General features: G+C 32.4%; 1 protein-coding gene across 2 annotated transcripts; it reads left to right on the top strand.

Moving 5' to 3' along the window:
- The first annotated feature begins 7,047 nt into the window (after window positions 1-7,047).
- Window positions 7,048-12,365, top strand: LOC141724809 (uncharacterized). Of its 2 annotated transcripts, XM_074527084.1 has the most exons (7): window positions 7,048-7,997; window positions 9,624-9,726; window positions 9,833-9,898; window positions 10,768-10,941; window positions 11,034-11,130; window positions 11,901-12,047; window positions 12,143-12,365. In XM_074527084.1, exons 1-6 carry the CDS (start codon window positions 7,466-7,468, stop codon window positions 12,024-12,026), a joined length of 1,098 nt encoding a protein of 365 aa, XP_074383185.1. In that variant the 5' UTR covers window positions 7,048-7,465; the 3' UTR covers window positions 12,027-12,047; window positions 12,143-12,365. The 2 variants fall into 2 exon arrangements, with proteins under 2 accessions (XP_074383185.1, XP_074383184.1); XM_074527083.1 differs by having other exon boundaries at window positions 7,049-7,997; window positions 11,901-12,365.
- Window positions 12,366-14,190: the final 1,825 nt, after the last annotated feature.

Here is a 14,190-nt window from a genome sequence, read left to right as displayed (position 1 = left end):
CTACCGTATGTACATAAGTTGATGTTACCGTCACAACAGTATGTACATATAGTGTGTTTGACCTGCTAAAATTAAAGAGATAAGTAATTGATTTGAATTAAGTGATTGATCAGGAGCCAATGGGGCTCTTGTCCAAGTTTGTTTTGCGTATAGTAATCAATCCAATTCTTGATCGTTAAAGACGAGTTCTTGGAAATGAGAGTATATCGATAGTAAGTACGTTTAAAACCTCGAGTAGAAGAGCCTACTTGGGAACTAGAGTCAGATATGCTTGACAAATATCCTCACTTGTTTAGTCAGACCAGATTCTGAGGACAGAATCTTTTTAAGGGGGGAAGGATATAACGACTCGTGTATTTTTTTGAATTATTTAAATATGTGATTATGAAAATTATTAAATGAATAAAATATGTGTATTGATTCTGACCACTATATGTTGTTTGATTATTATCTATGTGTGATTTACGGAGTACCGGGATTGTCCGCGTGATCAATTATGGAGTCGTATGGAATTGTTTTCACTTTTAAAAGTGAATTTAGTGCAAATTTATTTGCATAAATATTTGGAATATCTCTAAAATTATTTTTATGGTTTTATAATTATAATAATTATTTTTGGGATTTTAAAAAATTTAGAAATCAATATTTCATCAATTATTTAACCCTGTATGATTTTCTGATTACATTTATTTATAAAATCTGTATTTAATTCCATAATTCTTCAAAAATTATGAAACTCATATTTATTTAAGTTTGAAATATTTAGAGAATTTTAAAATTATTTTGGAAATTTTCGGGATTAATTTCACCGTCGTGTCGATTTGTTTAATTACTAAAAGCGGGTATAAACTGCATTTCAGAAATTATTTTAAAAATTACGAAATTTATGTTTTTTTAAACTTCGGGATATTTGTAATATTTTAAGACTATTCTCGTAATTTTCTGAGTTTCTAGTAAGTGTAGCTCGGATCGTTAATTGTTAAATGTGGGTACGAGTTACGAGTTACGTTTCAAAAATGATTTAAAAATTATGAAAATTTTATTTTATAAGTTTCGGGATATTTATAAAATTTTAAAACTATTTTGATAATTTTCAGAGTTTATTTTATGAGTAACCTGGTTCGATAAATGGCGAAACACGAGTTAAAAAGTGGATTTACAGTCAATACTAAGACACGTGTTTGCACAACAGAAAGGTGGAAACTATGTGTCCTATCCTCTGTTGCTACACCTGCAGAGTAGTAAACGAATAAATAATAATAATATTCCCCAAACCCCCACCCCTGTTCTTCAGTTGCTTCTCTCTTTCTCCTTATCAATCTCTCGGCTCTCCTCCCCTCCTTTCCGATTTCCTCTATTCCTCTCTAACTCCCTTCCTTCATGTTCCTTGTTTTACTAATTATTCCGGTGAGTTTCTGGTTTAATTGCTTCGGGTTCCTCTCAGTTATTCAATCCATAATTCTATATATATGCATGTGTTGAGTATGTATATATCTGTGTTGTGTCGGGTGTATGTATTTATGTGCGCTGTGTGTATTTTCCGGGATGATTCCGGCCGGTTCTGTGTTTTTGGCTTGGCTATGGTGGTGCCGCGTGTTCTCCACGCGCGTGTGCCCTGTTCACTTTCGACTTTTAATTATTTTTATGTTATTCGATTTTTTGCAGGAATTTCATTGACTAATTTCGTGAAATAAATATGTGGTGCGAGTATTATTAACAATTAATCGGTGAAGTTCGTATGGAAACCCAAAACTTATCGGGTACCGACGAGTTTTGCCGCTGTCGGCGATGAGCTTCGGCGAGCCGACGGTGGACTATGATGTTTATTCTGAGTCCTAATATTTTAAAAGAAATAAATGTAAAAACGCGAATAATAATTAGTTGGTTTAAATCAGAGGTTAGGATTTGTGGAATTGAAATGTGATTAGATAATTATTGCGATGGTTATGTTTGGGATTTGACGTCGATTAATGTTTCGACGGGTAGTCCGATAAATAAAGGAGACGCTGCCTAATTTCCGGAAAATCAACTATGGAAATGCGGGAGCGTATCCGATAATTATCGGGACGTCGAGTGAATATATATACTTATACTTTACACGAACTTGATTATATGTTGTGGTAAATATTATGTCCAAAACTCGGTAACCCTAATTTCGTAAAATGACGAGTATACATATTTTCTGAAAACGAACACTGAACCGATTTCTCGAGAACGTGAACCCTGACTATGGGATGTGTTATTGTATTGTACTAATGTATATAATTACGAGTCGGGTTTGTATATTATTGAGTAGAATTGGTGTCGAGGATATGTCAAGCATACCTAGACGTCTAACGTAGGGTATTTCGACCCTGTAGGTTATAATCGGGAACCTGAAAGTGGACAATGGACTAGAGATGACCTAGTAGTCAGTCGATGAGCTCAATAGAGTTTCAACTGAAAACCTGAGTGTCGAAGTCGACTCTAATGTGGTCTAGTAGTTGGACGTTAGAGCCTGAGCGGCAGAGTCGGCTCAGAGTTGATCAGTAACAGTTGTAAAGCCCTGTAAGGCAAGTACTTCTAAACATTTTTCAAGATATAATGCAAATGTTTCTAAACTCTCTTGTGAAATATTGTTAAGTATTCAAAATAGTTATGTTTTATACTGTAAGTACTTTGAATTATACAACCTTGAACCCGAGTCACCTCACTTGATTCTTGAGCCATAAGCTTTAAATTTTTCGTAGACCATCCTTTGTTGATTTTCAGATACCAAATCACACTACTCCCCAAATGTATAACTATTAAACACCAAACACTGAAACAAAATTGTTTGAAAACACAAAACTTTTATACTCCAACCATTCTTTATAACATCAAAGAACTATACCTTGAAAAAAATCTGTATACGTCTAATATCTGATCGTTTTACAAACTGAAAATCGTTTCCTATGCATACTTTGATATACCCTTGAGATATCCATGAGTTTCCTTACATTTTTATTCAAGTGTTTAACCATCATTGATTATGATCTTGTTTTATCGAATTATATTGTTTATCATATTGAACTGCTTTAGGATTTGATGATTTTATATATGTGGACCAGATTCGTGGTCAGACCATACCAATGGTCAAGTTAGGCCAATGTGTACATTGGATCCAGTAATTATTGCAGTGTTGTGTGCTTGCTTGGGTTTAGTGCATGACTGATCAACAGCCTAACCTTGGTTTTTAAAACTTAAAATGAATATCCAATTCTAATGATTGTTTAGCAATAAACTTGATTCCTCTGAATCATCTCATTTGATCATTGATTAACCTCAATTATTGTCATTGTGACTTGCTGAGCTAGTTAGCTCACTCTTGCAAATCTTTTTATGTATTCTACAGTTAAGAAGGATACGGTTGATAGCGAGGTTTCCCAGTTCAATGTTCCAGCTAGGATTCCAGTTTGAGTCGGATCGAGCTAGCAAGGAGCTTCATACGGTAGAGAGATAGTACGATTGTAAAAATAAATTTTATTATCGGTTGTAAGTTAAATTAGTTGGGATTTGGTATGTTGTAATAAAAGTTAAGGTTATGGCTTGATTTCATACTTTAACCTGTTGCGATCCGTGGTTATGTAAAGTAGGGTCATTGAAAATAGTATTTCTTATACAGGTTTATATATTGTATATGTGTTGTGGACCCCAAACTTCTGACCCGGGTTTGGAGGGCACCACAAACCAACCTGACCCTCTTTTGGTAAATTAATTGGCTTTAAAAATTAAATATGTGGTTAGATTAAAAAAATTGAATTAAGAGGATTTGTTTGGCTTTCTATGTTTTTTCATCCAATCCAACTAGATTTATATTTTAAATTTTGTTCGATTATTTAGTGTCCGGTATGAATACAACACAAGGGGGGTGAATGTGTTTTGGCTTAAATGTTTAATTTTGATCGACTTTGGCTTTGACAGTTGGTTGTTAACAATGATTTAGTAGAGTAGATGTTAAACATAAATAACTGTGCAAATATGTAAAACAAAGATCTTCAAAACTCACTTAATTTTATATTAAAAATCAAACAGTGTTATGCTACAAAATCTCTAAGTTCTTGTTTTAGAACTTAGCTTCTTTCTTGAGAGAGAACACCCAATTTTCTATCTAGATTGTTCTGCTTAATTAGAGGACCAGTGTTAACTTTATAACTCAGTTAACTGCTGGTTTACACAGTGGATAATAAACATGTTATTAGCTTTTCTAAACTGTCACTTGTCATTTCTATTTATAGAAAAGCAAATCTTCCATTTCTGGCTTAGCATATCTTTAGCATCCCGTGATTACTTTAATCTCCTCTGTCAGTTAATCTTTACCATTGATCTTGCACATCTCTCAAACTGCTTTTTGTAGACTTGTCAATCCAGCTATGTGAATTGTTTGTTGATTTGCAACCTTGGATATTAAACTGTTCTGCAATTCTGTACTTAGAGAAATTTCTTCACTTCGGGATCTCCAATTAAGCTGTAGAGAACTCGACATCTCGATAGGCATGTTGGCTTGTCGATATCTCTGAAACTTCATTGTTGACTTGACTTATCGACAAGTCTGAGTTCTCTAGTGAATTTTGGTTTATCGATAACTCAGAGTTCTCTAATGGACTTTGGCTTATCGATAACTCAGAGTTCTCTAATGAATGTATACTTGTCGATATCTCTGAGTTCTCGAATGGTTATCTGACTTATCGATATCTCCAATAGCATTTCATGAGTTATCGATAGATAATTCCTGAGTTCTCGATAGGTCTTTCTGAGTTCTCGATTGACTTCTCTATAACACTAATTCTGTGACTTGTAGAGATCTTGACTTAGAATGTTTTACACCAAACATATTTATTCAACTCCAAGTTTCTTCATAATTCTTCTGAGACATGATCTTCTTGATCTTCTTCAAGATAGAATTCTTAGGCTTGACACTGTTTAGAGAAAAATGCTCCAGTCTGCTCCATTTATATTTTACATACATTAAGTGTTACAAGTATGAATTACAGATTAAGGTTACAATACAACTAATCTCAGGGTTGTCAGTATGACTTAGTCTTATTATGATACAAGCATGTCTTGCACAACATTTAGTATGTATATGTTATATCTAACTATGCATTGCACACTATATTATACTTTTATTTGTAGTTTTATAATTATATTATGCGTACACAGATTACTTATAATATAATCTACATTACTAAAATTATAGTTTTACTCAAAGTTAAATATTAGAAATAATATTATAAATTAAAAAGTCATTTATTTTTTATGCGTACATTGATATTTAAATTTTGTAAGCTTATTAAACTTAGTCAAGCTGACCCAACCCAACACAAATTGAAACACGACGAGTATGGTTGAGTTATTAGTTTATTTTTCATTAGTTGGTTTGAAGATTTTCAAACTATTTCAATTAGGCCTGATTTTAAAAAGTAAAAATACTTTCAATTCGACTAACCCGATCTGTGGACACCTAATATATATTTAAATAATTATAAATTAATCAATCACACACTAAATTTATAAAACACTTATAATTTTAACTTAATTTAGGATAATGATATTGCAGAAAGCGGGAATCAGAGTGCAAACACCGTTAATGGATTAATTAGATTATTGGAGATTGATTGAAATAATTAATCGGTTACTAACCAAAATCAATCGTTAGTATATATTTTATAATTTTATTAAGTTGGTTATATTTATCATGTGGCATAACATATTTATAAGTAGTATTTAGTTTTAAGTTATTTTTGCCCGTACAAGATGCTGATCTAGATCTTATTTATAAATTTATACATATTTTAAAATTAACTCACATATGTAGGGTAACACTCTATGGAGAACCCTCATATATAGATAACTTACTTAAAAATATAAAAATTATAATTTATTCCAATTTTCATCATATATGATTACAAATTTTAATTACCAAGTTAAAATGCCAAGTTACACAATTTTTTATTTAAAAAATCTTTGAAATTTAATACAAAGGTTTAAAATGGTTCTATTGTAGAATCAGAGTGATATCACACTTATTCAAAATTGTTCCACCATAAAATCAATTTAAAGTTATTATTTTTTCAAATTTTAATTATTATTTTTTATTAAATTCAAATATAATTATTAATCTACATTAGCATCGAATTTTATATTTTTTGAAATAAAATTTTACAATTTGTGATGCAATTTTATAATAAACTCAAGGGTTCTCCACGATTCTGCATGTAAGAGGGTTTTTCATTTAATAATAGCTCATATATGTAGTCATAGATTTTTTGTATAAAAAGAAAAAGTAAGAGAAGCTTATGTTTGATCTTTACACAATACTAATATGATTATTCTTCATTGAGTCATGACCCACGTATGTAACCATACATTTTATATATAAAAAGAAAAAGTAAGAAAACCTTAAGTTTGATCTTTATCCAATACTAATAAGATCGCATCATATGTTCACTACACACTCCTCGATATTTACCCAATTTAATGTCTAATAATTATACGATTATTTCGTTAAAATCATACAAGTTTGACATACGTTCATGTTCTTATAAAAATTAAAAATCGTCTTAAAAATTACTATAAAAATTTAAGTTAAATTTGATATATTATCATTTACTGTATTTTAGTTACAATTTTTTTTAATATATATATCTCAGTTCGTTCGAAAAATTATTTTAATTTATAAAGAGACCCGTGCATTGCACTGGTTTTTAAGCTAGTTTACAAGTAAAAATCTAACTATATGAATTTACTCAACTTCGATTGAATTTATAAATGGAAAATATTTTATGTACATAATTGTGTACAAAATTTTATACATAATGATATGTGGTGGATTTTAACTATAATGAGCCCCTGCATTTGGATGAACAACACCGATTAAAATATCTCAGATATCAAATGTCATGTCATTCTGTACAATTTTGCGGGCATTTTGGGTTCAAATTATGCTAGGAGAAATAGTAATGGGTTTACAACAAAATTAAGTAGGAGAAATAAAATTTGGCAAACATCCGCGCAGCACCTTTCTGCATTGTATTTGGTGTTCTCATCCACCCCGCACATCTCATGAATCAGTAATCGCTGTAATGAACCACTTTTTCGTATTATTTTGTGTTTAACAACCGCTTTCACTGTTCTAATCATTTCCCAAAACTGTGGCTTTCTGAATTGTAAGTATCATTATTCAACTGCATTACTGCTTCTGCTCGTTCTGCTCAAGTCTTGAACAGATCCTAAAACATTTTTCATTCTTCTTCTTCTTCAAGTCTCTCTCTCTCTCTCTCTCTCTCTCTCTCTCTCTCTCTCTCTGTCTCTCTCCCTCCCTCCCTCCCTCTCCCTCTCTCTCTCTCTCCCTACTTCTCTCTCTCTCACACACACACACACATTTCTCTTACTTGATCAGATCTTCAATAACAACCTAAACACCCTTCTTGCACATGTGTATACAATGGGCAATGTATCTATAATCATATACATTACAATTGCCATTCTCATCCTTTTCTTCATTTCCCACTCCCCCACCACCACTAAACCCTCTCACCAACCTCACCGCCGCCTCAAACTCCGATCAAACTTCGACCATTCTAAGCCTACCCCAATACCCTTTGATCCCATTGTAGCCGATATCGAAAGAAACAGGGAAGACAGGCTCTGGGAGAAGTCACAATTCCATTTAGATGATGCTGCCCCTGGCGAAGAATCGCAACCCGAATGGGAGGATTTTATGGATGCTGAGGACTATTTGAATGACGAGGACAAGTTTAATGTCACTAATAGGATTGTTTTGTTGTTTCCGAAAATCGATGTCAATCCGGAAGATGGGTTTTTGAGTGAAAGTGAGTTTACTGAGTGGAATGTTGTGCAGGCTCAGAGGGAGACTTTGCATAGGACTAAGAGGGATATGGAAATTCATGATAAGAATCGGGATGGTTTCGTGTCGTATGATGAGTATGATCCGCCTAGCTGGACGAGAAATGCAGGTGATTTTTTTTTGTCACTTGTTGAATTTCTAGTGTGATTGGTAAACTGTAGGTGATATTAAAAAGAAGTAATTTTGCTTAGCTTGAAGATCTTGCATATTATATTAGATTATAGGATACTAAGTTTGTAAATAATTGATGCTAAAATGGACTAATTTTGCTTAACTTGACGATTTTGTGTATTAGGGTAAGATTATAATTTACACCTAGACTTGATTGTAAAGATATGTGGAACTTACATACCTTAGTAGAACATTAATGTAGAAGAATTGCACTTGTTTCCGCACCTAGTTCGGATTGATTCTTGAGCTTGTTTTATATGCTTCAACTTAAATATATGATCGCTGATTGTTTTGTGTGATTGTTTGGTCATCATGTGTGTGTCCTGTATCAGTTTTAGCTTCAAAAGAATTTACATGTTAGCTCTGCTACTTACAAGTATGCAAGATGGAAAAAGATAGATTATCGTCTGTCCATACAAGAAAAAAGCTGATGTTATTTTGGCCTACTGATTCCTTTACCCTTATAGTGTCGCAAAGCCCTCATTTTGATTATCACGAGGGCTTCAATATTATCTTAATGAAACTCTTGAAGTTTGCTTTTTATGTATTCCCCACAACAGAGAAAACCTGGCTGAAGTAAGGAGACTCTCAATTTCAGCAAGGAAAATTGTCCTGTTGATATTAGAATATCTAGGACCCTTCTTTAGTTTATTTTTGCTTACTTGTAGCCCTGGAATCTAGTAGACTAGTACAATACTAGTGCAAATTTTTCTTCAAATTCTTGCTTTTAAGTCATAGCATTTAGTCTATGTGTGTGTATCTTTAGTTGCATAAAAATGTCTTTATCCATGTTAGACTCAAGATGAGTCTGACTGAGATCAACAGATAGAAATGGAGGGGGAAATTAGACTCAGTCTAGATAATGGAAGGTGGGAATTTGGTGATTTAAAAAGAGCAGAGCTGAAGAGGAGAGAGATAGAAAGAGTATCCAACTGTAATTGAGCTTTACATACTCACATTCATATATCAATGATAAAATGGAACTATGTGATCACCTGCTCATAGGTTATATAGATTACCAGCTTCATTGAGAAGTAAAGTGAGAATGTAAGAAATGGAACTTATTACCATGTATCGAGTCAAAAACATATATGAGCTGTGGAATATTATAAAAATGAAATCAAAATTCACGACCAAGTGTTTTATTTTAAAGATTCCACGTTCGCTCTGATAACGATGACCTTCATGCAAAGAGTCTGGGTGGTGTAGGACATCTTTCAGGTTATTAGACAAATTTTAGGAATTTGTTTGATAGAATTTCCTCTAAGAAGTAAGAACTACCACCTTATTCTCTTAAGAGTAATCCAAGGTAATTATGGATCTGCACTAGTATTCTGAAGAGTGAAGTCACTTGTTCACTGCAAAAGAATTGTAGGTTAACTAAAATACTTTAGAACAATACTTTTGGACCTGTTTATTTTTGTACAATGCTTAAGGAATTGATGTGGATTAGATTTAGATGAGTTTGGTATATGGTCCTAGGTTTCCCTTCTCCGCCTTGAAAGTTAAGCATTTGATGTAATATCATGTTAGGATAACTAACTCGTGTTGTTTTCTGCACCAGATAATGATTCATTTGGACATAATATGGGATGGTGGAAAAAGGAGCATTTCAATGCATCAGATGGAGATGGAGATGGTGTTTTAAACTTGACAGAATTTAACAAGTATGATCAAGTAAAAGTTCACCAGTATATAATAGGCTTACCTTGTTATTATTGCTTCTTAGCTACGTCTTTCTATAATGAATCGTCTTTTTTGGTTATTCTCTAGCTTTTTGCATCCAGCTGACAGTGGTAGTCCCATGCTACTTCAATGGTTGTGCAATGAAGAAGTAAGGTACCACTACTACAATGTTTTGTTGCTTCTATTCTGATAACTACGTAATATAGTTGCTGAAAGTTTTTATTGGCTCACATCAAATTTCCGATCGAGAAATTTTCCTGTTGTGGTTTATAGTGATATTGGATGGTTTGGTGAGGAGTGTGTAGCTCTTATCCACTTCTATTCATCTAAAAGAAAAAGAATAATAATTATTAATTAAATAAAAAAAAAGGCTATCATAAGTTGCAAGAAAATCTTTCTTGTTTCCTTTATGCGGATTATATGCAGCTACAGGCTATTTGTGTCAAACACATGACTAAATATATATACCAGACTACACAACTTTGTGCTTTATTCACTAAGAAGTTTTAAAATATAAAACATAGGTGTTTTGAAACTTAGACAAAAGAATATTTAAAAAGGTAGTTGAGTGAAAGATATGCAAGAATATTCGATGTGTTTACCTTTGGTTGCAGCTATTTTGTAGGTACAGCCATACGGAATATGCCGGTTGTGTATTAGTATGAATATGGGTAAATCATATTTACCTGCAGTTGCTGTTTTCGTATTAAGATTAAAACTATCCTTTGTGTTTTTGTTTGTGAGAACCCCTGTAAAGCTTATATATCTAGGTATCTACTCTACCGATAGAAATCTAGGCATCTAGCCTACCGATAGAAAAGATCAATTTGGCACTAAACTCTGTGGTGTGATCTAGCCTACCGATAGAAAAGATCAAATTTGGCACTAAACTCTGTGTAGTGTTAATATTATGAAATTATGATAACCATTTGATGCATGCAGTTGATAGCTGTAATAATGGAGACACAAGTTTATATGGCTCGGTTCAGATCTATTTATGTCTTGATTTCAATTTTCCTCAGGGAAAGAGATACCGACAAAGATGGCAAGCTCAATTTTAAAGAATTCTTCCATGGGCTATTTGATCTGGTAAGAAACTATGAAGAGGTGGGTCATAATTCGTCACACGGGCTGGATGACACCAGGGACACACCAGCAAAGAAGTTGTTTGCAGAGCTTGACAAAGACAATGATGGGTATCTTTTAAATTTGGCAGTTGTCTTCCATCAACTGATTTACTGCTTTTGGAATAATGTAATCTTATATGTTGCTAACTTCAATTTTACAGATATTTGTCAGGTGCAGAACTGCTAACTGTAATTGGAAAACTTCATCCACCCGAGCATTATTATGCTAAACAACAGGCGGACTTTGTTATCCAACAGGTACTTAACTGAGTTAAAATTGATTAGGACCTTGTCAAATTTAGACTAAATGTATATATGATTTTCCATAGATTTTGCACATTTACGTCATATATGACCGGGAGGAATGCACTCTGATTGTATAGACAAGTTTTTTAGTCAAGAATAAGCCTAATTACTTCTCTCCATGGTTCGGGATAATTATATATGTGTGTAAGCAACCACCAAATATTAGTATATGAATTGCTAATGTACTACCAATTAAGGTTTCTTATTATCATATAATTATAAACTATGCAGAATTAGTCTAATTGGAAAGATGGAGCATTCTATGCAGAATTTAGTCTGGTGAACTGTCACTTGCTGAACTGTCACTTGCTATGAGTATGTTTATTGTTTAGTTTCCAGATATTTGTCATGCAGTTTTAAAGCTAACTCTAATGCTGCAGGCAGAGTTAGAATTCCCTTTACATTTCATTCTTTTTCTGGGTTATGTTTGTGTTCTTATGGTTCTATCTCCTTATTTGTATTTGCTATTTGATTCCGAGTCGGGATTGTACATAACTAGGCAACACTGGTAATTACACATGCATATCATCTTATGCTCCGCGCTGTTCCAAACCCATGTTTAATACAATCAGTCTAATCAGCTGAAAGAAGCATACACCTGGGAATCAGCATTGTTTTAATTTACTAAATTATTAGGAATAGGATTAATAAGAATGCTTGAATATTAGCATATCTTTAGTATATCATTGCCACTTTCAGGGTCTCAATTCTAATTTCTGCAGGCTGATGCTGATAAAGACGGGCGTCTAACATTAGCTGAGATGATCGATAACCCGTATGTATTCTATAGTGCAATATTCAACGAAGATGAAGAAGATGACTATGGGTACCATGATGAATTCCGTTAGCTCCAAGTTCCAACCTATTAGGTAAAATTTGACATTTAGGTCACCAATTTCGAAGAAGTTTTAATTTTGGCCATCACCCAAAAGTAGCTGCCTAGAATTTATTTTGATGCATGCAGCCCCAGAACATAGTACCAGTTGCTCCTGCCAAAGAGCTTGCAAACACTGCAGCGTAGAGGAAGAAAAAGAATCTCCAGAAGGTTAAACATACTGCTCATCAGTTTCGAAATGTACTAATCTAGTCTGTCTTCCTACTGAGGTTTCATTACAATAGACTTTATATCTGGATTGCTCATGTAAGAACAAGTTGTAGAAATCAATAGAAATTTATAGTATACATTACTGGTTTTGTTTTGTTTGTTTCCCAACTGGATTGTTTGATTTGGTTGGAAGGATTGGAATAAGGTATTAGTAATATAATAGAATGATAAACAACAAATATTGTGGGTAGAAAGAAGGATATAGGAAGATAGACTGTACACTAAAAGGACCACACACCCATGTACATGCATACACAACTCAAAGCACATTTCCAGAAATTAAATTATGAACAATAACGAATATCAATAAAATTTCATGTATTGAAATTTTATTCTCGTTCTTCGTAACAGTGTTGGAATTTCATATTACAAATGATATCGATAAATTCTGAAATTTGTAATTACGATAATTGATGGTACACTTTTAACTGTATATAACAAATTTCTGGAAACAAAAATTATCTAACCTCCCCTACAAATATTTTCATATAAAAGAATAAAAAAAATTATGTAAGAAAATAAAATGGATAAAACAATAGGGCTTGTGTTGTGATCTATATAGTTGTCTGTTGATTGACGGATAACATAAACTATAGCAGCACATATAATGTGTAAATAAAATACAGGGCCAATAATTGGATTGGTCCAATTGTCCCTTGCAATTCTGAATAGATTCAGTGTTCTGAAATTTAATAAAAGAAGCAGCTCGAAACTTGCACTATTCATAGTCTGATGGAATAAAAAAGAGTACTGCTTTATTACATATACAACAAAATTTTACTAGTTTTTCTAGATGGGAAATGCTAACAATAGACAGACCCCTATTCTAGAGTATTGTTTAGTTTTTGACCAAGAATTTTAAAATCCGGCAACTTCTGACCTGCATATTGTTATCCTCATTATCAAAATAAGTGCAGTGTATGTCACAGCCGCAGTGACACGGACATGTCAAGATGGGCATGTTATTACGTTAATTAGTCAGACATGTATTTTCATAATTTGGCATATTTTTTTTATATTTATAACATTTATTTTAATATTAGAAATATACAGAAATAATAAATATAATTTTAAAATATTTACATATATTTGAATATCTAAAAAGTTACTAATATAAATGAGTGTTATGATGATATTCGATTGTTACTATCAACTAACTTTAATTTTATATTTAAGTTCACTGTATATTATATATTAGTATAACAATTATGTTTTAAATTTTATTATATTTAATTGATAAATGACATGGCATTTGACATACCTTTTTCGCAAAAAACATTCCTATAAATATATCTTCGGGGAGTCCCATGACAAAATAAATCTTCGGGGAGTCCCGTGACAAAATATATCTTCGGGGAGTCCCATGACAGGTATCCTAGTTGTGACAGCAGCTGCAAGAATTAAATTTCCTAAATACCGACAAATTTACTATTTTAAAATGCGGGGACACTTTCAGGGACGAAGCCGGGATCTGTCTAGACCGGAAGTCAATTTTAAACTAAAACGAAAATCCGGGTAAGAAATAATAGTGTGCTTATATATACTTTACATTTTCAAAATCAATTTGGAAATGTTTCATACTTAACTTTGAGTCCTTCTTTCATAACAAAAAATAAAACATGGGTTAAAGATATAAATACACTAGTATAATATTTTAAAAACAAAAATTTACAAAATTAAATTAAAAATATTTTATGCTTATATGTTATATAAATGAACAATACAACTTAGAATTTTATTTGTGAGATTAATATACCAAATTTGTATCCAATAAAATAAAAAAAATATCATTACATTACAAATAACTAGAAAGATAAATAAATACTTAAGTCAAAAGTAAAGTATTATGGCAACCTGAGGGTGGCCCTTTCTAAACAATTTTTTATATATTTTTAAAATTTTAATGG

Source organism: Apium graveolens, chromosome 5, assembly GCF_009905375.1.
Source record: "Apium graveolens cultivar Ventura chromosome 5, ASM990537v1, whole genome shotgun sequence".
In the NCBI taxonomy this organism is placed as follows: Eukaryota; Viridiplantae; Streptophyta; class Magnoliopsida; order Apiales; family Apiaceae; genus Apium; species Apium graveolens.
This window is presented reverse-complemented; position numbering and strand designations above follow the sequence as displayed.

Excerpts from the sequence above, each read along its gene's own strand:
- LOC141724809 (XM_074527084.1), top strand. The coding sequence starts at position 7,466 with ATGGGCAATGTATCTATAATCATATACATTACAATTGCCATTCTCATC. Across the intron at positions 9,727-9,832 it reads AACTTGACAGAATTTAACAA|CTTTTTGCATCCAGCTGACA; the intron begins GTATGATCAAGT and ends GTTATTCTCTAG. Across the intron at positions 11,131-11,900 it reads CGGACTTTGTTATCCAACAG|GCTGATGCTGATAAAGACGG; the intron begins GTACTTAACTGA and ends TAATTTCTGCAG.